This window comes from Accipiter gentilis, chromosome 30, assembly GCF_929443795.1.
Source record: "Accipiter gentilis chromosome 30, bAccGen1.1, whole genome shotgun sequence".
Lineage (NCBI taxonomy): Eukaryota > Metazoa > Chordata > Aves > Accipitriformes > Accipitridae > Astur > Astur gentilis.
In genome coordinates, this window is record NC_064909.1 from 1,902,760 (window position 1) to 1,929,973 (window position 27,214).

The 27,214-nt window shown below is 46.6% G+C and overlaps 2 protein-coding genes and 1 long non-coding RNA gene across 18 annotated transcripts in view; 1 reads left to right on the forward strand and 2 right to left on the reverse strand.

Annotated features, from left to right (window-relative positions):
• The window catches only part of DAAM2 (dishevelled associated activator of morphogenesis 2), a 238,949-nt gene that overhangs the window by 205,002 nt on the left and 6,733 nt on the right, over window positions 1-27,214 (forward strand). For 7 of the 10 annotated variants that reach the window (XM_049833706.1, XM_049833703.1, XM_049833707.1 and 4 more), the window contains 3 exons: window positions 2,306-2,476; window positions 4,453-4,553; window positions 12,143-12,266. In XM_049833706.1, coding sequence (XP_049689663.1) covers window positions 2,306-2,476; window positions 4,453-4,553; window positions 12,143-12,266 — 396 coding nt within the window. Of the gene's footprint in view, window positions 1-2,305; window positions 2,477-4,452; window positions 10,653-12,142; window positions 12,267-27,214 lie in introns of those variants that run through there. The other 3 variants (XM_049833708.1, XM_049833711.1, XR_007510122.1) reach the window with 2 other exon arrangements.
• Window positions 1-27,214, reverse strand: part of MOCS1 (molybdenum cofactor synthesis 1) — a 78,592-nt gene that overhangs the window by 21,531 nt on the left and 29,847 nt on the right. For 3 of the 7 annotated variants that reach the window (XM_049833720.1, XM_049833719.1, XM_049833721.1), the window contains one exon: window positions 23,087-26,856. In XM_049833720.1, the coding sequence (XP_049689677.1) occupies window positions 25,988-26,856 (869 nt within the window). In that variant the 3' untranslated portion in view covers window positions 23,087-25,987. Of the gene's footprint in view, window positions 1-23,086; window positions 26,857-27,214 lie in introns of those variants that run through there. The other 4 variants (XR_007510124.1, XM_049833723.1, XR_007510123.1 and 1 more) reach the window with 3 other exon arrangements.
• Window positions 1-27,214, reverse strand: part of LOC126052714 (uncharacterized) — a 113,166-nt gene that overhangs the window by 5,190 nt on the left and 80,762 nt on the right. The window lies entirely within an intron of this gene.

Below are 27,214 nucleotides of genomic sequence, written 5' to 3' on the forward strand. Positions count from 1 at the left end.
GCCCCCCCCCCTAATTCCCCTGTTTCTTGTGGAGTAACAGGCGGGGGAACCTTTTCGGCACCAGCGGCCTGGCTGGGTGCAGGCAAAGGCTGCGTCTGTGCAGGCGTCTCAGCGTTAACAGAAATGGATGTCAGGGGGGGTGGAGATAGCTGTGTAGAGAATGTCCCCCCAGCTCCAGCGGGGTAGGCTGACGCAGCAGCCGTGGAGGCAGCAGAGGGGGTCACGGCCGCGCGGGCAGCGACGGCTGCCTCCCGGTCCGCCCTCATTGCCTCCAGCATGTCTCGAATTACTTTCCCGAGCTCTGAGTATTTTTTCATCTCCTTCACCTTACCCCCCTTGCAGTTAGCAGCGTCCCACAGCGCCTTGCCTATATTATCCCAGGTCGCTTCTTCAAATGCGACATTTACATTCGGGATAAGTTCTTTCTCCCAGGCCCATAAAAGTAACCCCTTTAACACAGAATTATCGAATTTCAGTCCTCTCTCAGAGAGAAAATTATGAAGGAGCTTTAGGACTGCTTCCTGCCTTTTGGCCAACCCCATCTCCTTCTCCGACCGCTCACCTAATCAGGGCGAGATTCAAGCTTCCGCGCGTCTCCTCGTTTTCCCAGCTCAGGGCGAGATTCAAACTTACGCGTGTCCCAGCTCAGCTGAAGCTCAGGTCGTGCTTCCCAGCTTGGCTGAAGCTTCTGCCGTCCTGCCGGGGCAGCAGGAACACTCTCGGCCGGCTCCTCCGCTTCCTCGTCGGTTCAGCTGCACCAGAAATTCCCATAGAGATGATAAAGTGCTGATCTGAGGGTCCCTGTTCGGGTGCCAAATGTTGCGGAGGATCCACAGGGGAAATCACGCACAGACCAATGCGATCAAGTGAAGTTCATTTACTACAACTTTTAGCACAGTTATATACCTTATCTGCTTGTGCACACGCCTTATACAATACTCTAATTGGTCCAATACCCCGGTTCACGCGACACTATCTTATCCTCTATTGGCTGTGCAAGCTTCTTCACGAGGTGTCCAGCAGTTACTTATCTCATTCTTTGGCATCCAGGAGTTGCTTGTCAGGCTCTTCTTATCTTCCTTTTTCCCAGCGTACAAGGACACAGCGTCCTTGTCTGCTCCAGCACTTTGTAAACTTATGCTTCATTCCCACCTAACGGCTGGATTGCTCACATGCCCTCGCCCAGCCAAGAAATCCTCAACATGGTGGTGTGTTAAAGTGCAAGCAGGGAATGCTAGGGGAGCTGCGCATCGGGGCACCGGTGCCATCAGGAATGTGTTGCTGGTGTTGCCTATTGCGATACAGAGGTGTGTGAATGAAGGTGGTTGGACGATGATACAGCTTTTGGATGTATACGCTTATATAGGACTTAGTGGACCTGTGCATACATACTGTTGACAGACTATATGTGCATGCATTTGAGTGTGTTTTGGTGAGTACAGAGGCATGCTTGTGCATGTGAGAGAGCAAAGAGAGTACAACTGCTGCAGCACTGATGTCCAAGAGCCAGGGGTTGCTGTGAATTTACCATATCCCAATCAGGACTGCCCTGTGACTGAAGTCCTGCCAGTTGGCTGCCTCCACATACATCCTGCAGCCTCAATATTTGCCTTTTAAAATAAAAGTCACTTATGATGTATTTGCTCTCTTTTAAGTCTGCCCAGGAGCCCTGGCTGCTTTCCTCACCCCTCTGTCATGCCATGTCTGTCCATAGTCTCCTCTCTCCCAGTCAACACCCTGACTCAGAGGACTCCAGAGTGATGGATAACATGGCAAAAGGCTCCTGAGAGGACAGAATGTAATGTTATTGCAAAAATCTCATCTAACTCCAGCCATTTTATTAGTGGATTTGAGGGCAAGGTGGAAGGGGAAAGGATGGGCTAAAACTACTTATTTGGTAGTTAGGATGGACTAAAACTACTTGTTTCCCCAGCAAGCTCACTGTCTTCCATGCCCCTGCTGTCCCACAGCTGCAGCTGAGATGTGGCCAAATGATCATCCTCTGAAATTACTCCATCACCCTCAGGCACTGAACATGCTTTTTTTTGTGTAAATGGACAGCTAGTGCTCTCCAGCACTGTTGCCCCATGTTGCCCAAAGGATATCCAGGAGACCAGATTCTTCAGGGACAGAGGCACCTGCCTTAAGGAGGCACTTTTGTTGCCAAGGGGGTAGTTTCTGCTCTCACCGCATGAATGCTCAGAGGGTATTGAATTACATGTGTGGTTACTCATAAGCATTCCCTGCTGTCTTCACCAACCTGCCTGCCTAATTATTGCTCTTGTGTTTTCTGCTCCCTTGACAGTATGCCAAGGCACTGAAGCATTTTGGAGAGTGCGAGGGCAAGATGCAGCCAGATGAATTTTTTGGCATCTTCGACACTTTCTTACAGTCATTTGCAGAGGCCAAGCAGGATCTGGAGAATATGAGGAAGAAAAAGGAAGAAGAGGAGCGCAGGGCACGCATGGAGGCCATGGTGAGGACCTGGGCACAGGAAGGTATTTCCTTCCATCGCCTTTTCATGTCTCGAGAGAGAAAGGTTGAGAGAGCCAATTCCAACACTCATGTCCTGTCACTGTCACTGTTTTATGTCCTTCTCCATGCCACCTCTCTTTGGCATCATTCTCTTCACAAATGATGACATTTTTCCTGCTTGCTGTCCTGTTAGCTCTCAAGGGCATACTGTTTGGCTCTAAATTACCCTCTTTTGGATTCAGATACCAAATCTAGCCCTGCTTGTTCTGCCCTGGCACTTTGCAGGATGGTGCTGCCCTTGCCTAGTGCCAGACTATCCTGCTTTTGGGCTGCAGGTTCTGTGCAAAAGCTGTGGGAGCCAGATCTCCCTCCTTCCTGCCAGCTGGTCAGCTTCCACTCAGACTCCATCATCACCTGCTGCGTGCTTGTCTCCTGACAGCGCGCAGTGACACAGTGAATGCCCTGGCACCTGCTGCAGCCCACACTGGCAGTATTTCTCTCTGGCCAGCCTTAATGCTGGGGCCATGTCTGGCCTTGATGTGCTGAGAGAGCTTTGGTGCATAGTTGATTTTGCTGCTGGGAGACAGACGTGTGTGTCCCCAGGGGTTCATAAGAACTAGCCTACGCCTCTAACCTCAGCCTTTCCTGAGGCCTAAGAATGATTCAGCAGTCCCCTGCCTCCTTCCCTCCTGCTGGCGCTTTAATCCTGGCTGCCACCATGGCCTCAGGCCTCGCTGTGGGGAGTTGCTGCTTTAAATGTTTGCTGTGCCAAAAACACTGGTTTGTGCCTTTCAGAAGAGGAGAGAGGTAAAATGCCAGGATGCCAGGAGCCTTGCTGTTGGACACAGGGATAAAATGCCAGGACTTAGGCTCAAGTTTCCTCTCAGCCAGCCTGGAAAGTGCAGGAGCCCGCTGTTAAAGCACTAGTATGGTTTTGTAGGCCTCATACACCATGAGAGAGATTGCAGTTTGCTTATGGAAAGAGTCTTCCTGCAACATGGGGCTAGCGCGCAGAGCAAGCGACCTGCTTCCTGACAGCCACATCCATCCCTTGCCATTTCCACTGATCTTGGAGCTGAGCAGCGGAGGGGGATAACTCCCTGGAGCTACCCTAGGGAGACCAAGGGCATCACGTTGACTGGTGGACCTAGCCAATGATTTGTAAAATCGGCAGTTCTGTTTCATTGCTCTTTGTGTTTATAACCAGTTTCTCTTTCCAGAGTCAAGGCAATGTTCCTTCCTCTTCCCATTACTGCAACATGCTGCCTCCATCCAAACATGAGCTGTTTGGTGGATAGGGTTTCTGTTGATGTTTTGATATCTCACACAATTTTAATTCTCCAGTATGTTTAGCTTGTGGCTTTCTGGGATTTTTCCTTTCTTTTTTTTCCTCCTTCTGCAGGACTGCAGCCTTTCTGCCTGTCAGTTTAGCTAGTTATGCCCCAAGCATGAAGCTGTTTGTGACTATACTAGTAACTGTGGTTTGTATAGACACATCCAAACCAACTTTAAACTCACTATGTTAGGTACTGTCAGCATAGCAGGTGCTGCCACACTAAGGTCACTGCAAGCCTGGTCCCAGAAGCTAGGTAATTATGTATGCCAGCATCACTTGTAGAGTGCCATTTGGTACAGCTACTTTGCTGGCACTATCCTACTGTAAAATTTGTGCAAAACAGCAGCAGCATAGACAGATCCCATGTGTCCTCTTTGCTCCAGGGTGGTAATGCTTTGTGAGGCAAACATACAATGCTACTCATTCCTCATGTCTCCTGCTTTCTGCTTGCCTGTGCAGAAGAAGGAAAGCCCAGCATGGTCACCTCTTGCTCTTGGCACAGGTGATGGCCTTCTGGATAAGCTCCTGATCTTTTTTTTTCCCTAAACTGTACTGACGCATCTTAGCTGCTTCTTGGCACTGTACCTAGTGATCTGGTATCATGGTTAGCTAATCTTAAACCTCTGTGTCTTTCTCCACAGCTAAAAGAGCAGAGGGAAAAAGAGAGGCGGCAAAAGAAAGTGAAAGCTGGAAGCATCTCTGAAGAGAGTGGGGAGTTTGATGACCTGGTGTCAGCATTAAGGTCGGGTGAAGTCTTCGACAAAGACTTATCCAAGCTCAAGCGTAACCGTAAGCGTTCGGGGAACCAAGGCTTAGAGACAAGCCGGGAGCGGGTGGTGACAAAGCTAAATTATTAACTACAAGAGGAAGAAAAATAGTCAACCAAAAGAAGGTGATGAAAAAGTGCAAAACAAGGAAGATGAATGTGTGCGATGGCGCCTGGCTGACGGCTGCCCCAAAGGATTTCTTTGGTCTGTGGCTAGAGACGTTACCTTTCCATGATCAGCTTTCCTCTCATCCCTGTTCTGTGCTCCTAATTTGAACCATTATAAAAGTGCCTCTGTGGAGCCAGCAGGGCCTGTGACTGGGCCATGCAGAGCCGACAGATTTGCTTCTGGGAGTTTATTGTGTCATCAAAGGCCTCATGGTGATGACAGAAAGTACTTGGGCCTTGCAGACTGCCTCAGAGCTGGAAAAAGATAATTTTTTCTGTGTGCCAAAGTAAAAACTAATCATGATCCCCATCTTGCTGGTAAGCAAGACTAATTTCAGAGCAGCTCTGTAAACACCTGTCGCTTCTCCAAGATCTAGACTGGCCTTCAGGGGCTTGTTAAGATGTGGTTCTCGAGGTTTCCAGTTCCCTTCCAGAACTGGATTTTATAAGCCACTGATTAGCACCTGAAAAATGCTTTTGATCTCATGTTCTGTATAGTATTTTTGTGTGGCCTACACTGTCCAAAGCAAGTGTTGGTCAGAAGGAAGTAATCAGGTTCTGGAATAAATTGAAATTCAAGAATCAGGATCAACATAAAGTACATTGCAAAAGTCTTTTGGATTCTGCTTTTCTAGAAGAAGTTTTCTGGAATTTGTTGATGGTTGAGCCTTGAAGCTATGAAATGCATCTTCTAGGAAAGAAGCTCTGACTTTTCTTTAGAAAACTAAGCCACTGCCAGGTTGGGATTACAAGTAGGTGACTCTTGAGCCTGTTGTCATTTCTGGAGGGTGGGAGGGAAACAGCAGAACATTTCTTACCTGTTTGTGCAAGATTTCTTAGTACAGCCCAATGGAAATCGGGGGCTCCCTAGTATCATCCACAGGTCACAAATAGCAAAAAGCAAACAGGGTCACTGGCTGCAAGAAATGAGATTTCTTTTCCCCTTGATGCTAGCTGTGATTCCTGTTGGCATCAACTGGTCTTTCTGTCTAACAGGCTGACCTTCACTGCACACACTCCACTCCTACCTAGGAGAATCATGTAATTCAGTAAGATATGAATGGTGTCAAAGGAGAGCCTTGGAGTCCACAGCCTTTTCCATTTTGAAGGGATCACTTGGGGTGAACAAGCAGAGGGTCCTGTAATGAAAACTGAGAATTTTTCCAGGAGGACACAGAATTGTGCAAGCCAAGCAGGCTTTGGAAATGGGTTAACTCATAAGAAAAAAAATAAATTTGTATTTAAGCTACATGTATGAAGCACACAGTGAAAAAGCAAAGAACCCCAAGAACAGTCCTGACTTCTGAATTCTGTATGTCTTCATGGCTCTAGGAAAGGGATTGGATTGTGTGGGCTGTCATGGGCTTTTTTTCTTTTTTTTGAATCTTGTCTTCCTCTTTTATTATCTTCCCTGGAGAAGGAAGAGAGGAAAAGAAAGAAATGGTGATGGATTCTTCCTCCTAGACAGGAAGAAAAGAGAGAACATTTGAGAAGAGGGAACCACCATCTGCAAACTATGCATCAATAGTCAACAGCACAAAATGTTAAGGAATTCCAGGGAAGTGAAAAAAGCTCTATTTGTGACTTTAATAATTTGTTTTGATTTTTCTCTGAATGTCACTTAATCTCAGGCTCTGCACTGAGTCTGCAGAACAGAACTTCCTCTGCCATGCACACTGCCTGATCAGTATTACACACTACCGATACTGGAGAAGTAAACTGTGGTGGTTTTTTGAACACTTTGAGAGTAAAATAATTGTGTAAACTATGGAAAGAAGCAAAAAAGTCGCAATTGTTAAACTCTGTTTCATTGTTTACTGAATTTTGAGTCTCCCACACCAGAATTTCCCTATTTACGACATTCCAGACTGCCATGCCTCTGTATAATACTCATCGTAAAGAGCTGGTATCTTACAAGAGCTGGGTGCATTCTCCTCCCTTACTACTATCCTACTCCCCTTCTGGGATTAGCTATTAACAGCAATGCCCATTGCAGCAGACACAAGCACCTTGTAGAAGAAAGACTGTATTTCATAAAGGTTTTTGAAAGTTTAAGAAAAACTCACTTTTTTAAGCATTTTTATTTTAAATTACAAAATGGATTTTTAGAAATGTCTCTTGTAAATTATATTAACAAGCTCCTTGCTGCTCCCTGAAGTAGACATGCTATATCCCAGCCCTTTTTGTTTGTCTTGTTTTAAAGCGTGCCATATAACCTGTGCCATGTAAGCCATATGAGAGGTGGTAATATGTGCCAAATTGGTATATAACTGATAATGCCTGAATTCCAAAGATGATGCTTTTATGGATTAGAACATTGTAGGTTTTTCTCCCCTCTTTGTTCTCCCTGGGTTTAGGACTCACCCAGAAATTCAGGTGTAGAGCCAAGGTCAGCCCTGGTGCAAGATGATTTGACTCATGGCTCTGTCCAACCTACGCCTGCTTGCTTGCTCCCTAGGTACTTGTTTGATAAGGCAGACTGTCAGCATGGCACTGCTGTCAGAGAAGAAACACCTCAGGGCAAAACCCTTGAATATAAATACAGCATTCCCCCTGCCCCGGTATTTGTCAAACTAGGTTTGTGCCATGCTTTTTGAAACTGAAGTCATTTTACCAGGCCACAGATGTAGTGAAAGCAGAGAGAGTGATAAGTCCTCTGTCCATTTGTGTACAGACTTCAACCCCGATTTAAAGAGATCCTGTATGATAGTACTCAGTGCTCTGGCCACACTGACAGAGTCAAAGAAAGCTGCTGTAGTTTTGCCACCTCTTGACTCATAGACAAATAATGAGAGATTGTGCAACTTCTGTAAATCAGCTGTGGGATACTTACTGGGGTGGACAGAAAGCTCAGAGTCATGCCCCTGATTCGTTGCAGCTCAACTTTCTCCGCACTCCAGTGCCCCCAGACTCCTGTTTTGTATCTGTGATGGTAGCTGAAGATTTTGTGCAGCATGCTGGGCAGTCCTTCCCTGGCTCTTGACTCCATGGTGAATGTCCATAAAGAGGGTTTTGGAAAAGCTCAGTTACACGCTGAGGCAAGCAGTAATTTCATATAAGTGGTGACAGGTGGAGAGGCCCATTAATAGGTCTACTGTATGAGATAAGGCTGGCCACACAGAAAATGAGGATAAAAGTTGTCTCTGCTCTAGGGCCTGGCATCAGATTCTTGCTGAAGCCAACTTTGTCTTTGCTTCTCATCTCTTGGGTACTGTGAGTGCATCTATGCTCTGTTCTTCATCAGCAGTTGTGGTAGACTTGCTGAGCCCTGAATGAGAAAGGAAAATCTTATTTCTTGTCCTCTAGTGCTAGCAGAGCCTGAGCAGGCTCTGAGGTCTGAGACTGAGCAAGCAGTCATGAAGTATAACATTGAGGCATAACCTCTTTATCACAATGAAAGCTGGAGAAGAGCTAGGGAGCTAGGGTCTGCTGTTGTCCTGGCACCTGTGCCTAGCACCAGCATTTTAAGTGAAATCACTCTGTCTTTGGAAATAAGTGGAGGAGGAGGAGATGTGAGAAAGAAGGGTATAATAAAGGGCTTGTTCCCCTTCCTGCAGAAATGTAGTCATTGCTAACTTGCTAACTTTATGATGAAGTTCTTCACACCTAGAAGAAGAGGTACTTTCTAACTCTCCAGACTTTGTCCCTAGAGGTCTAGTGCTTACTTACCTCTGTGCCTCTGCATTGTTCTTAAGCAGGTTGCATTAGGATGATCTGAGAAAAGACTGAAGAACTCTCTCCCCCTCCCAGTCCCTTTGGTCTGGGTCACTCTTCTCAGCTGGTCATAAGTCTCTGGAAATGCTACAAGGTAAAGTGACTTCAGGGCAGCAAGGCCCTTCCATGCCTGGCAGCACAGCTATCATGTGGGCACCGATTCCCTATGAGAGCAGAAGTAGGACTAGTGTTCAGGGGTGAGAGACTCCCCACTAGGGAGATGACCTGTGCATCCTTCAGAAGCATTTCTGTAATGTGTTCGCAATGTTTGAGGAAGGGAAAGGAATCGCAAGGGGCCCTGGTGGGAGATTGTGGGGTAGGTGGTTCCGTAATGGTCAGCCCCACTGGCTGAATCTTTCCTCCTCTTTAGGAAAGCTCACACTCTGAGCTGGGTTGCATGGGAGAAGCTTGTGTCAGGAGTTTCTATGAGGGGAAAGGAGATTAGTTGTACAGTTGATAATGTACATGATACATGCAGTTTTGTTTCTGGGTTGGTTGTTTGGGGTTTTGTTTGTTTGTTTGTTTGGGGGTTAAATGATTTTTTTTTAAAAAAAGGTTTTAGGAATCTCTAAGGGGAACCTGTAAATCTGACACCTCTATTTATTTTGCCTTATTTTAGTTTGCTACGTTTGTATGTATACACTGCATTATAGCGAAGACTATTGAGACCATGCCAGGGCATTACACCGGCTAGACAGCTGGCTTGGCTGTTGTGCAGCAAGCTGAGCTAGGCAAGGAGATCCGGAAGAAAGAAACTTTCATTTTGCTTTTGTCATAATCACCCTGCCCCTGGCGATCCTGGTTCTGGGAAAGCATGCATTTTAAAGCATGTGATGAACTGATGCAGGTTGGTTATTTTAGAACACTTTCTATAAAACCTGTTTATTTCTCATCATGAATCATGGTGAGAAGATTGAGAAGAGTTAAGCTGCGCAGTTGTTCACTCAGACTTCACCCTTCCACATAAATTCTGTCCATAATGCCAGAGAAGCTTGGATAGATGGGCAAAAGTGGTTCATGCCCTGGTAACACGCTAGTGAGACAAACTGGGGCAGTTCTCCTTCCTCAGAGTTAATATTCCTTCCTATCTTCACGGCCAAGCAAGAAGGATTTCCTCTACTTCCCCTCTCTCCTTCTGCACCCTACCTCCCCAGATTATCCAGGATAAACAAAATCTTTCTACTGGTTGGTTTTCTACCCATGGAGTCTATAGCAATAACCAGGTGTTTGGGGGCCATGGCTCCTTGGCTTCTGTGCTCAATGTAGGAGATTTCTGGTTGCTTACCATCCAGAGAAGTAGCCTCCATTGGCCATCTTAGCTTCTGTTATGAAAGGTTGAAGAGGCCCACCTGGGTAAAACAATTTAGCTAACTGAAAATATAGAATTTATATATGTGTGTATATATATAAAAGCTATCTACTACTCTAAGTAGTAGTTTTGATGATGAGTATCCCCTGAAGTTGACCAGATTTTGCTCACTGTGCTTCTTGAGAAGGATGCCATTAGTCTAGCATGGTGTTTTGGCACCTCATTTCATGAAAGAGTCTGGATGCTTGCAAACCAGAGTCTTCTGTTATAGGTGGTAATGTAGAATAGATCCACTGTAACCAGTAAAAATTACTCTGGATTTACACCAGAGTAATTCAAAGCACCATCTGGATCAAAACTCTAGGCAGTTTTGTCTGTTTACAAGATGTTCCACAGGGCTCATGAAGGGCTTGGTCCTTTCACCTGTCCATCACTAGGATCTCTCACCCAAGTGATCTAGAAAAGCCTTTGAGACAAGCCATTTTCCCCACTTCATGCTTGCCCTTAAACAGGCTCTTTAAAAACCTTTGCAGTTTTCAGGAGAATTGTAAGGGGATGTCAGGTACCCGAGCTGCTCTGCTCAACACCTCCCTTCCAATCTTCAGTCATTCTCCTTCCCTCAAGCCTGCTCAGCTTGAAACTCACAGGTCACTTTGGGAGGTGCCCTCCCCTGCCAAGCTCGAAAGTACAGTGCTGCTTAGTGAAGTGGGAGGTTGTGTGCTGCTGTAATGCCTTGGTGTATCCTCATTTCTTAGTCAGTTTAAGACTATAAGTGAATTAAATGTACAAATCCTGTAGTGTCCTTTTTATCTGTACTTTTTATAAGAATATACTGTAATACTAAAAAACAAAAGCAAAAAAAATTAAAGATATATTGTCCCCATTGCGTCTCAGTAAATTTCTTTGTAGTTGCATTTTCTGTGCATTTTACTGTAAAGTCTTAAAGGTGAATTGGAGTCTGGGTGCACTTTTTTGCTAAGCTCTGGATCTTTCTCTTTGGTCAAGAGCATGCAGCTCTTTAGGTGACACAGTCACTGCAGAGTTGGTAAGAAACTTCAGAGGTTGTTCTGGGGGAACAAGCAACACATCCTCCCTACAACTTGCAATGATAAAGAGCTAATCATGGAGCCACCGCATTACCATATCCAAGGGTCCTCTTAAAAAGACCATGAGGAAAGCACTCTTTCATTGCTGTTTCAGAACAACATAGGAAACACAGGAGTTCACTTAAAGGAAAAAAAAAAAAAAGAAGACAGGCCTGCTATCTAAGAGTTCATAATCCATGTCTGGACATTACTAGTCCGAGAGAGGAAGGGAGTGCAAGACTGCAGCACTGGCTGTGAGCTTGCTTATTTAACTGAGCAACATCCTGACAGCAAGAGCGTGACTCAGAGGAGGAGGGGGCAGGAAAGGATTGCTTCAAAGGAAGGAGTTAAATGAGGCCAGCTGAAAAGAAGCCAGGAAAGCCAACATCAGGAGTAAAGCCTTCAGGGATGTGGGAGGGGAGACAGGAGAGAAGTCAGACACAGAACAGCAGGATGAACAGGAGGCACACAATGGCTAGGGCTAATTTGTGGCTGAATCCAGCAACATGTGGAGGAATTCCTTGGAGCTCAGGAGCAGAACCTTGTTTTCATCAATGTGTGCAGCTGTTTCACTTACACATGGATCTCCCTGTCTCTATAACAGAAATAGCCTGCTGACAAAATTCATCCTTAAGCCACAACTTTTCATGTTTATCTTCAGCCCACCAAAGGGCAATGTTTTAACCATGAGCTCCTGAGAAACTCATGCCTAGCTTCAAGTGGGAGCCTTGCTGGCTCTGCAGCACATTCCTACAGTACATGGGTTCCCAGGGACCCCAAATAAAGCCCCAGCTGTTAGTTCTGGCTCTCAGGTGGGAAGAGCCATGGAAAGGAGCAAAAGTAATCAGGGGATAATTGCTTGCACAGGCTGAGGACCATCAGGCAGCAGATGGGAGTCTGAGTGCTGCGTGGGAAGGTTCTTGGTTTACATTTGTTAAAACGGCTCTCAGTTTCTCTGTTTCGATGTATTTGGTTCAGACTTTGCTGAAAGTCTGGCTGTGAGGTTCTTACTTTACAGATGCAAGGGCAGAGGTGAAAGGATGTTTCTGAAATCCATGCATTGCATGAGTGGCAGAGGCAGGATGAAAATGCAGAGACCTCCCTGTCTTCTCTTCTTTAGCAGCTGGGTTTTAGTAGAGGAGGCCAAACTATTGCTTTTCCTCTTGTTAGAGGTGAAATCCTGTGGCATTTGAATTCTGTCTGCTTTGAAAAAACAGAGATGTCCTGTCTGAATTCTAACAAGAAGATTTTTCTTTCTTTGGTATTTTCACTGGGGTTGGAGCACATAGTGAGGGGCTGGTGTTCTGCCCTGCAGGATGGGTCCAGCACAGAAGCCTCCTTCCATCTTCCCATTTGGCATCTTCCCTGTGGTCATGGATCTCCCTGTCCTTGTCATCACTTCACAGAAGTAAGGTAAGCACCTCATGGCTTTTTCTGAACAAAACTAGTGTTGCGGTTTAGCTGCCCTGAATGACTGGGAGTGAGGAGGAGGGTAAGGGGAGCTCTTTGCTGGGAAGGGCTGAGGATCTATTATTCATTGGTTTTCCCTTTCTTTAACCTTTGGCTTCTGTTTAAACATAGATAAACATAGATGACTTTTATCTCTGCCATAGCAGGCATGGAGCTTTCTGGGAGAAATCTGCTTGACCTTTTGGGAACAGATTTCTACTGCTAAGAAACAAAATGATTAAAGACTTCCTCCCTGTCCCCCCCCCCCCGTCCCCGTCCCCCCCGTCCCCCCCAACCCGTCTGCAAAGCCCAAAACTTTGGTTTTCCACACTGTTGTGCTAGATTTTGTTTGTTTGATGTTTCTGTAGCTAATGAGCTTCTTGCTGTTTTCTCTGAGACATAGTTGCTGTTTATTTCTACTTTGGTCAGATTCTCATCAGGAGGTAGGGTCCTTTTTTTTTTCTCTTCTAATACCTCCCACCCCCCCCAGTCTCAGCACAGATTGCTTAGGGGAGATGAGAGTGATGCTGCTTGCGGAGCCATGTAACTCTGCTAAAATACTGGTTTTTACCCATTTTTGGAGATCTGCTGGTCTGTACAAGCACCAGCCTTGCAGACTGAATTTTCATGTAAGATAGTGATGTAAAGATGCATTAAGAAAGCAAAATGCCTTGTTCATATGTGCATTGATGAGGGAATGAAGCAGAGGAGGAATAAACCAGGGTAGGACATCATTTTGGGGTACCTAGTTTTAATATTTTTGTTTATTTCCTGTCAAGCTATGTTTCTGCTGTTGTTTTTTTTTTAAAAAAACAAACAAACAACAAACTAAAGTGTCTTTGAAAGGACATGCAACTACGATTCTTCCAAAGGGTTAACCTTTGCTTTTTAAGGATCAGTATTTGTCCTCCCAAAGCTGAGCTCCCCTCTTCTTTCCTATGTTTAATTAATGAGAAGGAGTTGTGTGGCTAAAAAAAACCCTTTCCAGCCATGATCAAAGTATAAAAAATGACACAAATGCATTGAGCAGTTCCAGCTCATTTACTGCCTCTGGGCTGGATGCCAGCTGGGGGTGAGATGGGGACCTCTGGGCTACAGGTGGGAGTGGGTGCTGCAGGCAACTCCCAGTGTGTGGGCTAAGAAACCAGTTGTGGGATGGGAATGTTCTTGGGGTTTCCCATTGTGTGAGGTTACTTGGGGTGAGGAAAGGGGTGCCAGACATCCCTTAGCAGCTGGCCTGCCTAGGGGAATGGGGCATCTCAATGTCCAGCCTCATCCCCAGCCTCTGCAGTCCCTCCTTCAGGTGAGCTGTTGCCAGCTCTGTTGACCAGGGCTGCCTTATTGTCTCTGCAGGGCTGGAGCTTAGAAGATGCATGGCTAAATATGAATAATTTGCTGGCATATGCCTTCATTTGTATGCTCCACATACCAGTCTCTTCCTAGACATACCATGTCAGGTAGCTACTAATATCTGTAGACTCCCTTCTTTTTTGCTTTTTTTCTTTATTTTTAAATGGTGGAATTTAAAATGAGCAATTAATTGTGCTGCTGCCCCTCTCCCTCCAAGCCAATGTTTCTTCCCACTCGTCTTGGAGAATCTTTGTGTGAGTTGCAGGGTTTGCAGTGAGCTGGAAGGTTGCCTTGAGAGAGCTGCTGCTGCTTTCCTACTGTGACAGCATTGGACCCTGGGGGTCAGAGGGGTGTGAAATGCTGTGATTAATTTAATGTGGGAACCCAGGAAGCATTCTTTGCCCACCTTGTTTTAGATGTGGGGCACAATGGTGTTGAGCCAATTCCTTGCAGTACTCATGAAAGGAGAACATGTCTCCAATCACATTAGCTAAAAAAATAACCAGAAAATGGGGGGAGGTGAGGGGGTGGAACAGGGAAAAATACTTCATAATTCATTGCACAGTGCTAGATGTGAAAAAAGGTTTTTGTCTGGCTGAAATGTCTATGACCAATAGTGGTTGGATCTGTCATGTTATAGCATGACCTTTTTCATCCTCTCCCTTCATAGAGATAGAATGGAAATGGCTATTCTGTGCAGTTCCACCAGCTGCTAACCAGGGAAAGCACAAGAAGTCATGCAGAAGCTTCAGTGATCTGGAGAGCAGGGCTCACATTAGCCCTGGACACCCCTCCCCATGGGGCAGGCAGGGAGGCAAGTGCATTGTGAACTACGTGATGTTGCTGCCTGTCCCTGTGGAGAGGAGGGCTTCCTTCTTTCTGTGTTCCTTGCAGAGGTTTTACAAGACTGGGGGCGGAACTGTGATTGCCAGATTTCTTGAAATAACAGGGTGCCTGAGTGACCAGGGAGATGGGGATACTCACTACTTGTCTGTTTGTAAGTAAAGATCTGCCTTGCCAGTGGATCTGCAGGGGCAAAGCTTGTGTTTTATCATCCTTTAAAATACCAGGAGTATTGTAAAAATTGGTTTGGACACCTCATGAGAGACTACCTGAGTACTCGCTTGTGGTAAAACTGTAGCTCATGCTCTGATTATCGTACTCTGCCAGTATTTTGCAATTTGTGATTCCTGGAAAGACAGTGGTCTGTAAAGGTATTGGAAGGTGGTCTGTGGACCGTGGCTGAGGAAGGAAAAAAAGATCAAAAGCTTTTGCATGCTCCGTCACCCACACAAGGAAGCAGAGAAAACAGGAGGAAAATGAATGTCCATCTACTTAAAGCTTAAGCTATTATTCATTTGGTTATGGCATTGTGGCAATACTGTAAAGGAACAAAGATGGATTCCCCCCATCCCCCTAAGCAGGTTAGGTGGTCACTGGATTCAAGAGATAAGAAATGGTGCTCTAAAGCATCTCTTTGCTACTGCGTATTCCTGTGACTGAGCAGGCCTGGTGCAGGTCGTGCCTGCTGGCTGCTGTTTTTGTGCAATGGCCTCTAGGTGTGATGGGAACTGTCATCTTGGCCCCTGCAGAGTCATGAGGCGTTTTCAGGGGGAGAAGTAGGAATCAGCCTAGTGCTTGCCCACCCTTGTGCTTGCAGTACGGTATTATAACTGGGCAACAGTTTCCTTGGGTAACACAGACTATGTTTGTGTCTGGATCTGCTCGCTCTTTGCAGAAGGAGCTGGTTAACCCCCAAAGGCAGATATTTCCCAGGGTTGTCCAATCCAGGGTTCTACTTCCTTTTCAGCTCCCAAGCAGGAAAATAACTCAAGAGCCATGGCCCCTTCTGCTGTAAATTACCCCTTGCTTCTGCTCCTGGTTCCCTTCAACATCTAAGCCCTGTTCAGCTCCCTCTTGTGCCCCTCACGAGTCCTTTCTGTTGCCCACCTTGGGAGGATCTGCTGCCCTTTCTCCATGGCAGTAACAGCTGCTGGAGCTTGGGCAGGCACCTCAGGCTCCAGGGGAAGCCCCTTGCAGAGGACTGTCCCTGGTACAAATGCTCTTGCTCTGTGGTCAGCCTGGCTTCACATGTAAGCACTGCTGTAATGGGGCAGGAGTTGGCAGGTGGATCAGACAGCACTTCCTACCTTCCTGTTGTTCTCCTGGTGTGGTCTGCTGGTGGTGTAACTGTTGTTCATCCAGGGAGTGAATGTTAAACATGTAGTGTTGCCCTTTTAGAATGGTGGTAACATCTTCCCTTGCTCTGGTCCCTGAAATGAAGGCTTCACCCTAAGTGGAGAGGACCTCTTTCCCACAGCTGGAGAGCTGAAGCTGCCTCTGGAGTCACAGGGACGGGCAGCCTTTTACCACAGAAGCAGTTCCAGCACTGAGGCAATACAACATCGGGACCAGAGCTAGCTGTGGCCTCAGGGATGCTGATCTTGTGCCAACTCCTGGGGTGTCAGTGCTGGGATGCATCAGCAAGCATGCCTTGGACTTGTACCAAGGTCAAAGAAAAAGGCTCCAAATTGCAGCATATCCATAGCTATGATCTTGTCCTTGTCAGGCAGCTGCCAGTTCTCTGTCTGCTCCTGATTAATCCTCTCCTGGGGGCATGCTGACCAGCACATCCCAAAGCAGGATGGGAGGAGGAAGGGGATAAATCAGATACTGAGGCAATCTTACTCTCTAACTTTTAACCCATGTTGGCACCATGTTGCCAGAAAGGCAGCAGGAGATTGGACATGGATCAGTAGACCAGACTTAGTGCTGCACAGAGGAGAACCAGTATAATTATGGGCAAATGGACATAATCACAGAAATAGCTGAACTCTGATGAGGGGTAGGCTCTTTCCTGAGAGCTTCTCGCAGGAGTGGTGGCCAGTTCTCTTCCCTTCTTACTCCTGCCTGCCCTTTCCCTCAGATCTGCAATAAGCTTTGTCACTGCTGAATGTCTCCACCTCTCACAGTCATTAGAACAGGATCTGGGCTGTCACCAATGCACGTGGAGATGTTCCCTTGGGAGGCAAGGAAGTGAAATCTTCATCTAACGTTTGGGAGAAACCGAGGGACAAAAGCCACATATGCTAAAAGCAACCTTGTCAGTCTGGTGACAAACATTACTATCTCCAGATGCACGTCAGACACGAGGAGCACTGAGCTTTGCAAATCTGTCTCCAGGCGCTTACTGCCGAGTGCACAGAACAACAGGAAGGCCAGGTTAGTGTCCCCATCTGCAAAAAATAATTTGAGTGACTTACTAAGCATGACGTGTTGGTCTGGCCCACACCCCTGTGCTCAGGTCCTCCTGGATCACAGTCCAGGCCTGTGGTGGTGGGACTGTCCTCTTCTTCCTGTGTTGGTTGCAACAAGCTTCATGGGATGCCAGGGACTGTCTCTTTGCTCATAGCTGGGGGAGCAGCAACTCCTGCCTGTGCTCAGGGCAGGGCATGGTCCTCAAGCCACGAGGGAGCTGGCACAGGCATCCGGGGGCAGCAGCTACACAGGCACCCCCAACCTCACCAGCATTTTCACCATCTTCCCTGTCACTAGCTGTCCCCATTTCTTCCACTGCTGGTTCTGGTTTTGACTTCTTTGCAGTCTTTCCTTGTCCCACATCTGCATGAGCCTTCTGGTGCAGAGAAGCAAGGTTTGGGGCTGAACCCCACCATCCTCCCCATGGCCCTCACGAAGCCACCTCCGTCATTCCTGGGAGCTTTGCTTCCCAAGCACCTCCAAGGTGCTCCCAGCCCTGATGAGCTTGGGGGGCTCCACCAGTGTCCAACCAGTCCTTTGGAGAGTTTCAGCTGCATGTGTGTGGAGACATTTTGTCTGAGGGATGAGGCTAAATCTAGGCCATGGTAAAACCCCTGGACAGCACCAGCTGCTCTGATGAGCTGATGGCACTCACTTCTGAGCTGAGCTACTCACTGATGTAGAAGCAGCCCCTGTGCGTGTCTGTCGGGCAAGCGAACAGGTGCCAAGAGCACGTCTGGGGGGGAAATTCTTGCTGGTGCCATGTGAGGTTGGAGGAACACTTGGGTTTTCCCCCTTTCCTTCTATAAATGCTTTTTGTGAAAACAGGTTTCTTAACTCAGGTTATAGCAGCGAGGGCTAAATGAGCTTCACTGTAAGTAGGAAGCCACCAGTGATACATGAACTGGAAGAAGATCTTGGCTAGGTTAGATAGGAGATGAGACTCAGGAATGCAGCCTGTCCTCACAAGTTATGTTAAAGGACTTCTGGCCACGCTCAAACCTGTGTCAGATGTCTGGTGGGATGTCTGCTCTCCTGCAGCAGGGCAAGGGCTTTCCCAGGGCTGCTGGGGAAGGAAGTGCAATCACTGCTATTAAAACCTCGTTCTCTGCCGTAGAAAGCGTTGGCACTCTTGCTTTTGGGTAAGGTGCTTGGTCTGAGCCTGGCTTCCCAGAGAGCTGCCTCCCTCATGGCTGAGGACACAGGAGGCATTTTGCCAGGCTCTCCTGCAGCTCAGTGTGGGTGAGGGAGTCCAGGACATGGGGAGTCCTGTTCCCACTGCTGGTGGGAGCACAGGAGTGCTCGCTTGCTTGCTCCTCACTCCAGCCAGCTGTGTTTAATTTTAGAAACACAGTGCTATCTTGGGGCATCTTTTTCCATGGAATGCAAGTCTTTAAGTAAATAAATAACAGCTTTGTGGAGATGGAATGACGGCCCATAACCGCACTGCAAAACACACACCAAGCAAGTCGAGCCCCATTTCCCTTGCATGTGGAACTACTTTGTACAGATACAGTGGCTGCACCGCCTCCCTCCCCTCCTTCAGCCCCCTCCAGAGCTGGCCACGTGCATTGATTAAAAAGAAATAAAAACACCTTGAAATACCAGCCTTGGAGAAGTGGAAATGAAACCCCCTCCAGCTGCTGGGGTTCAGCTAGAGTTCTCTGGCATAGGTTTGCAAAAGCTATGTTTACTGGCGATGGGCTAACTGTTACTGGCCATGCCTTTGCTGCATCCGAGACATCCCAAAGGGATGTGCACTAAGGCATCCTCAGTGAGCCGGGAGGGCAATAGCAGGGTATAAAGATGAATGCAAGAAACTTGTGTTTAAATACCCCTCCTAGTCTGGCTGGCCAAGAGCCTTCTGTGTGCAGTTGTGTTGCTGATGGCTGAATGTCTTGGGTGTGTCCCTGAAAGAGTGTTTGCTGGCTGGAAAATCCTGTTAAAGCCATTTTACCAGAGCAAAAGCCCATTTTCACTGCCCAGGTCCAGTAGCTCTGTGGTGCCTGCATGGCATCTGTTGCATAAGCTGCTTGTAATCCTGTCCCTCTGAGTCAGCAAGGTGAAATCTTCTAAAGTTCCCAGTCCGAGCAAGACCTTACCACGGTGGCCTTCTGATGTAGGGATTTCAGAGATACACCTAAATCTGCAAGATGGAACAAATGTCAAAATCATCCAGACTAGTGGCTACTCACTTTGCTCCACTCCTGCTGCATATTTCTGCTGCTGCTGGGACAAGATGGTGGCTGAGATGATAGGACACTGTACTTATAAGGAAATCTGGTCAGGGGCACCCATCTTGGGTGCATTAGGAGTTGGGAGCAGCACTTCTTGGTGGCTAGACTTTGCCTAATCGTGGAGGTATGAGTGAGCTCTGGCAATGGTCTTTGTAGCAAGCAGGCTTGAAATCAGTGTCTGTGGCTTGGAAAAAGCATCATATAGCACCCTGGTGCCACATGCAGACAGGATGCTTGAAGAGGTTTTGCTCTGGTCTTGCTGTCATAAGAAGACAAGATTATCTTGTCCTTTTTCCTATAGCCCCTGGCAGGAGTGTTTCTGTGCAATACTGTGATAGTTTTGTGTGTTTGTTCAGGGCTGGTTGTAGTATTTGGATTCACTGCAAGTCCTGGGGATTGCCAGGTGTCCCTTGGCCTTGCTGGTGGCTTCCCTGCATGCTGTGAGGGTGGCAGAATTTTCCATGTGGTGTGGTTCTCCCTGCTCCTTCTCTGCAAACTACCTGGCTAAGCCATCTCCTCTCCTTCTTGGCCTCAGCTTGCTGCTTCCACTGATACCACAGGTCTGGAGGAAATTTTATTTTAGTTTTTGTAAACCCAAGTGAAGGCCCTCTCCTGTGGGGCCGGGCAAGCTCTGCCCATGTTCTCTATAAGCCCAGGATCAGGGCGGCCCTGGCAGCAGCTTGCCTTTTCCACTGATCCCAATTAAGATTTAGTTTTGGCAGGATGAAGCCTTTCAAGCTGCCAGCTGCAATAGGAGAATTGAGGCTTCAGGGACAGCAAAAATTATTTCCTTCTCTCAGCTCAGCTCATTTCTTGGATCTGGGTTGAGGATGGCCCGAGGAGTTGATCTACAGAAGCCAAATGAGCCACACAGAGCTAAAACATTTCCATTCAGTATCAGGCCCAGGGTGGGGAAGCACAGCTCTCCAAAGTGCGGAGACTGTGGGTGGCAGCTGGGGAGGCAGCGGGAGGGGAGGGGATGGGAGGGTGCAGCTCCATGCACTGCCTTGAGACAGCAGCAATTCCAGCCTCACTGGAACTCTGCATGTGGGGAGGCTAGAGTGCCGAAACGACCCTGTTAATGAAACGGGAGTTCATTAAGGCCTTGGCAAGTGGCAGTAATGCCAGGTCAGAGCTGCACAGCTGAAACCCCTCTCTCCCAGCCCTGCAGAAGCAGATGCTACAGGCCAGGTCTCTGCCTGGTGTGATGCTGCACAGCTCTGGTGATGTTGGTGGAGATTTGCCAGTGTGTACCAGCTGGTAACTGGTCTAAGGCACTACTAGTGGAGCAGCTGTATACCTGATGGCATGTGTTATTTTCCAAGCATAATATTAACACAACAGTTGCCTGACCCTCCCACTGTCTCCCCTTCCTCCCCTGCCTCCTGTAGCCCCTTCCTCCCCTGCCCCTGCAGCCAAGCTGCCCTTGACATTGCAACTAGAAACTCTGGTTTTGCTGGCCTTGTGTCCTTTCAGCTGTGCACCCTGAAGTATCATGGGTATAGAAGAGAGTGTTTCAGTTGTATTTATTTTTAAGACTAAATCCATGCAGGAACATCTTAGTAGTACTGAGAGTTTCTGGTTTTGAGCATGGTCTCCAGAATTTGAGGATGAGCTTTAATGCCCTCTCTGTTGATGGAACTATTGATGAGGCAATTGTCTCTGTAATACTGTTGCTAATTTGGGGTTCTGGAAGCAACCCTTAAGCAATAATGAGGTGTGAAGCTTTGCTCCATGGAACAAGTGTTGTGTGGATGGCACCTTGGAGAGCCACAGACACTAGGCAGCTTGCCTGATGGCCATGGCCATGCCATTGCAGTCAGGTTGTGCAGATGAAGCTGAGCAATGCCTGGTTTGTCATGCAGCTCCACTCAGAGCAAAGCTCATCAGTGTCTTGGGGCACTCATCCCTTCCCGTGAACTTGCACTTTGCTCCCCAAAGGAGCAAATAGGATGAGTACAAAAACAGACATGCTAAACTGAAGGTTTCTGAACATGGCACTGGCAGTGTGGAGGGACAGGGGAAGGTAGAGATAGCTGGATCTGTGTCTCGGCTACCACTGTTCAAGCTTGTTGTGACCAAAATTAGGATCTGCTCTTATGACAGGGTGCAGTGAGCTCACCCAAAGCCCTTCAGGCCCAGCCTGTGAAAAAGGATTTGGCCACTCCACCCTGTGCCTTTCTGGGGAGCGTGCCAGACATGTCAGGGGTTTGCCTTCCATTGTCACAGCTTTGCAGTGCTCCTCAGAGCCACTGGTTTTGAGACCTAAATTGAGGCTTCAACCTGAAGTTTCAAAAAACTGAAGGCCTAGTCAGCCCACCGCAACTAGCAACTCCTCTGTTTTTAGGTTCCCTGAAATGCTAAGCTTCTCTTGGAGCAAGGCTCTAGTAAGTGGAGGGAAGTGAACTGTGTTTCCATTTAACTGATTAGCAGTCCTGTGTCCTGGCCAAAGCACACACGATGTTACAGCCATTTTTAAGCTGTTACATGCCTGCATTACTGCTGCTGAGGCAGCCAGAAGGAGCCGCAAACTAAGGGCCAAGGAAGGGGTGGGATGAAGGGCCAGATTCTGTTCAGTCAAATCCCATGTAAAGCTGAGTAACGTCAGTAACTTAGAGAATTACCGCAGGTCACCAGGGGCTTAGAATAGCTAAAAAATTCATTCCTCTTTTTAGTGTGCAGCTATTGTTGCTTTTAGAGTCTGGTTTTGAGTCATTCAAATCAGAAGCAGAGGTCCCTTCCTAAGGTATTTCAAGCTTTGTCTTCTCCCCTCTTCTTCCCTCAGCACTTTCTGAGAGCACTGCTCTCTGACATAGATTTAATCTCTTTTAAGACTACTTAGTGACCAGCTTCTGATGGCTTCTCCTTTACATGCTGCATCCATTTTTTTTCCAGGGCAGTCTGAGGGTAGGGCAAGTAGCCTCAGGATGTGGCCATGTAGACAGGTCAAAACTGCCACAAAAGAGGCAGGCTGGATGAGCAGTGAATGACAGTAAGATACAAATGGGACATTAGCTGAGGCAAGTGAGAGTTTCCAGCAGGCAAAAGCCATACTGCACATGCATTGTGAGGGCTGCCATGATCTGCAATATTTGCATTCACGTTGTGTTTGGCATGCAGCATTAGAGGTGCGATTTGTGCTTTCATGGCACTCTTCAGGAGGAGGTGGTGGGCTTAGTGCTTTACAGTTTCTTTTGGTTAAATCTTCAAAAACCTGGTTCCAAATTAGGAAGCAGCTCCTAGAAAAAGGATGTAAAGCTTTGTGCTATCGTCCCAGGATTGGCAGCATTTGGAGGCTGTACCTGGAAAGAAGAGAGACCCTCTGGCAGTACAGCTGCTGTCTCTGCCCTCTTGCAGAGCAATTGCACTGCACTTGAACAGCTCAACTGACTAAACGTCCTCAGGTAGGAACAGACCTTCTTGATAGTAGAAGAGGTGAGAGCTTTCCTGGAAGCTCAGATGGATCAGAAGAGGAATTTCCCTTAGACTTATTCCTGATTCAGGAGGGATGGACTTCTATACAGGCCCTCAGTTTCAGTGCACGGTTGCTTAGACTAAGAGAGAGCGCTCTGGAGGCAGCAGTTCCTTATGCTACTCTGCAACACAAAGCAGTACTGTTATATGCAGCCAGACTCGGAACAGGTGCGTGGGATAATGATGAGAGGTGATCAATTATGATGCTAAACCTACAGGATTATTTAGTTTAAGAACAGCCAGATAGAGATGAGTTTCACTCAACAAAAAAAAGAAATAGTAGATTCCTTATAGTAGTAAGTTACTGTGACTGATGCTTTGCTAATTGGTGACTACTCATTGCAACTGTCTTGTTGCTTGTCCTGAGTTAACTATTCATAGAAGCTCATGGATTAAAACATAGATGTTCCCTTGAATGAATAAAAAGGGTATTCAAAGTAATGCAAAACATATTCCATTACAACTAGTATTTATTAAAAATGCAATGGACAAAAAAAAGCAAGCCTCCAAAAATCAGTCAGTTTATCAACATATATTACACCATTGCGCACCCAGCACCAGTGAAACATACAGTCCTATCAGCTCTTGCAAAATGTTCTGTTGACTCATGCTTCATTCATTATCTATAAATGTGCGTTAATTATTTCAAGACTTAATAATGTAACATGAGCATAAAATGGCACCAAAGTCTGTTGCCTGAAGCTTCAAGCCACTCTCAACCCAAGAAAGTAGTGAAATGTGCGTAAGTAGCAAGATGTGCACGGTAGTTATGCATGTGCTCTGTAGTCCTTTGTGTGAACCTTACAGCATGATGGCAAACTTCTCAGAAGCCAAAAAGAATCGTATGCCCCAAAGCATCACTTTATTATTATTGTCTAGTTTCCTCTTAGTTTTCAAAACTAGCTAGAGGCTGGGTGAGGGCAGGGTGTGTTGTGTGAGGTAGGGGCAGTTAAGTGCTTGTGTAAATCAGTTAACTTAGCAGGTTACACATGTGCTTACTTTTCCTGACAATTTGTTTCCATGCTGAGATAGGGAAACTTTTGCGCTATGGTCACAGCAGCTCCACAGATGAACATGGTCTCTTGTATTTGCAGGGTCGGGGGGGATTGTTGGTGCTCAATATGACAGTGCTAGGTACACTCTTGGGAAGGAGCAGGAGTGTCCTTACTATATACTTAAAGACAGATCAGTGATATCAAGGGAATAAGGACTAGAACACTGAATGCAGGGGTACAAATGTTTATGGTGTTTGGGCACCAAGCTTTCTAGAGTCCTTCCTCCTTTCAGTTTGTCCTGGGTTCAGCTGGGATAGAGTTAATTTTTACAGGAACCTGGAAGTGGGGGGCACAGCTGACCTGAACTAGCCAAGGAGCTATTCCATACCATGTGACATCATGCTCAGTATATAAATGGGGAGTGGGCTGGGGGGGGCTCTCTCGGCTTTTGGTGGGGGAAGTGGCGGAGCATCAGGTTCCAGGTGGTGAGCAGTTGCACTGTGCATCGCTTGTTTTGTATATTCTTTTTTTAGTACCATTGTTGTTGTAACTTCTCTTTTTGTGTTGTCCCAGTAAATTGTCCTTATCTCAACCCTAGAGGTTCTGTTTGTTTTTTGTTTTTTTTCTTTTCTCTTTTCTGATTCTCCTTCCCATCCCTTCAGAGGGGGGGTGGGAGGAGTGAGCAAGTGGCTGTGTGGTCCTTTGTTACTGGCTGGGCTGAAACCATGACACAGCTGTAGCTGCTAGGTCTGTCATTGCATGTGCTTTATCTCACAGTGCCAATGAATAAAGAAACAAATTCACCTGCAATGGAAAAAGTGCCTTCTGTGGTAGCTAGTGTATGAGATGTGTAGTAAAATCTACTGCCTCCTCATCTTAGGCCTGTGCTTACTTTAAGTGTGCAGGATGTGCATGACAGTGTGGTGTATACTTTACTGATGCTCACAATAATTTAACCTTATTTCATGAGAAGCAGCTACTTGCAAAGCTTAAGATGCTTTTTGAGTAGCCTCTTTGACATTATTAGAGCTGTCTTCAACTCTCTGTGCGTATGGAGAGGGAGCACCCTGAATCATATGTAACTTCACATTAGCCATAAGCAGTAGAAAACAAGTAAACCAAAGTTGAAAACACCCCGTTTAGAGCATTTAAATTAACATTTGAAAAGCATCCATCAATATTAACAATGCTGAGTAATTTCTTATCTAGGATAGTCAATTATCAAAGCTATTTAATGCTATGTGACAGTGGCCACTGGAACACTTAAGTGCTCTGAGGCCAGAAGACTTCATGAAAGCAAATTAGAGAAACATGAAGGAAAACACTCTAGCTGATGCAACACAAACTACCTTACTCTTCCAAGTGGCTACTAGTCTTAAAGTTTATTTTATCTGTCAGGACTATGCAGGTTGCTGGTTACTAGGAACTGCACTGTAGGACTAAAAAATTGGGAGTCTTCTGGGGCTTGGTGTGACATTTCTAAAGTCAGGGAGAGCTGACACCTATTTCTGTGCATGGCATAATTAAGCCCTTAAGCATGCAGACACAGGGCCTCAATGTATTTGAGTGCTAAGGTCAAGATGGTGGAACATGCTTATAACATTGTAAAAGGTATCTTTCAGATCAGCAAACTAATTCTTCCAAACCCAGAAATCTTCTGTTTCTACATCATGTTTTACAGAGCACTCAAGGCAGACAACTAGTCAGCTGCTATCTTTTTTTCTTCTGAAACTGAGATGTGTATATTTCCCACTTGCAGGCAAGGGAAGCAGTAGTAATGCACGGGGATGGGAGCTGCCCCTGTGACCCTGTTTGACAATTATAATCTCTGCTGTATGGTAAGGTGCCCAAGCTGTATTCTTCTCACTGTCACCTTCTAAATTCAACTAAGGAGGGTGGGAGAGAGATGGACAAACACAGTTCTGAAATCTTAATTCTTGACTTAAAAATAATTGCCAAATAATAGCACTTTCAGCATTTGCTTCATTTCCAGAGCTCACAGTTGCATGGTGTGATGGATGACAGCAACTGTGAATATTTCACAGCAAGAAGGAAAAAAAAAAACCCAAACCCAACACCTCTGTGGTACACCTAGGAATCTTTGCTCAAGCTAATGGTGAGGACATTGAAAGGAAAGTACTGGCAGAGTGGAGAAGTCTGTCCTCTAAAAACACTCACACTGTTATCAACAGGGATAAGTGGCTCCACTGTTCACCCAGCAGTAAGCTGACACGGTAAGGCAAAACTGGAGTTCTGGGGTTGTTGTATACCTGCTGAGGTTTCCAAGCCTACCAGCTGAGCAAAAGTAGTTCTGTAAGAGGCTGCACATGAACAGTGGTCAGCTGGAGGGCTGGAGGTGTCTGGATATGATCTAGACCCTTGAGAAGTCTCCCCTCTGCCCACCTGTCTTACTAAGCAACTTCACCTCTTCGATCACAATTTCATGAGTAACTGCTTTGCACATGTCATACACAGTCAGGGCAGCCAGGCTGGCAGCTGTTAGAGCTTCCATCTCCACACCTGTCCTCCCCCAGGTCTGACAGGAGCTTCGAATCACCACTGCATATCTGGCCTCATCCAGGCTCAGGGACACCTCAACATGGTTGAGGGGGATGTTGTGACACAATGGGATCAACTGGCTGGTCAGCTTGGCTCCCTGAATTCCTGCAATCTGGGCTACTGCCAGCACATCCCCTTTCTTCACCTGGTTCTGCCTCACCATCCCAAATGCCTTCTGCCCCAGGCAGACCACAGCACCAGCAACAGCACTTCTTCTTGAATCTGGCTTCCCTCCAACATCAACCATTGTGGCCCGTCCTTCCTCATCAGTGTGAGTCAAGCTGTGAGAGGCATGAGGTACCTTGGTACAAGATCCCAAATCCCTGGTATAGAATTCAGATCCTGGACTTGCCTCTTTGGACTGAGAGTCCACAAAAACTTGGCCAACAGAAGCCTCAAGGCACTTTGTGTCAAACGTGGAGCTTGGGTCCTTCTGGAAGACACAGCAGCCTCTGAGCTGGGTTTGTAGAATTCCTGTCATTATGTGCCACTGTTGCTCTGGGTGAGATACTGGTAGGAAAGGTTGTCCTGTAAGCTTATTTTTCATAAACACTTTTCCCATTTGTTTAGGTAAACTTGTTCTCAAAGTCAGCCAATGGCTAAATGTGTGGCCCCACTGTTTTGAATTTGCCGGAAACTGCAGGGCATCTTGGCATAGTGGGAATGACATCAATGCAGGCTCTAGGGAAAAAAAATGAAAAAGTAATATGAGAATACATATTACTAACTGGAAAGCTAAGCTAAACCTGCAGTAGCTGAGAACCCTGTCACAGCACTGCTTGGGACTTTCTGTATTGCAAAAACCTCAACAAGCCTGCAAACATCCATTTTTGTCCTCAAGCTCTTTTTCTTCTCTCTCATCAGTTCCTTGCATTTGCTGGTTTGTTATTACAAACCCCAAGACTCAAAACACTTATTTCAAAGTCCCTGACAAGAAGAAACAACTTGCTTTCAAAAAGTATCTACACTTGCTGAGAAACAGCAGCCAAGAGGGCTTATAGGAACATCAGTTCTGAAGAAAAGCAAGTCACAGCACCTC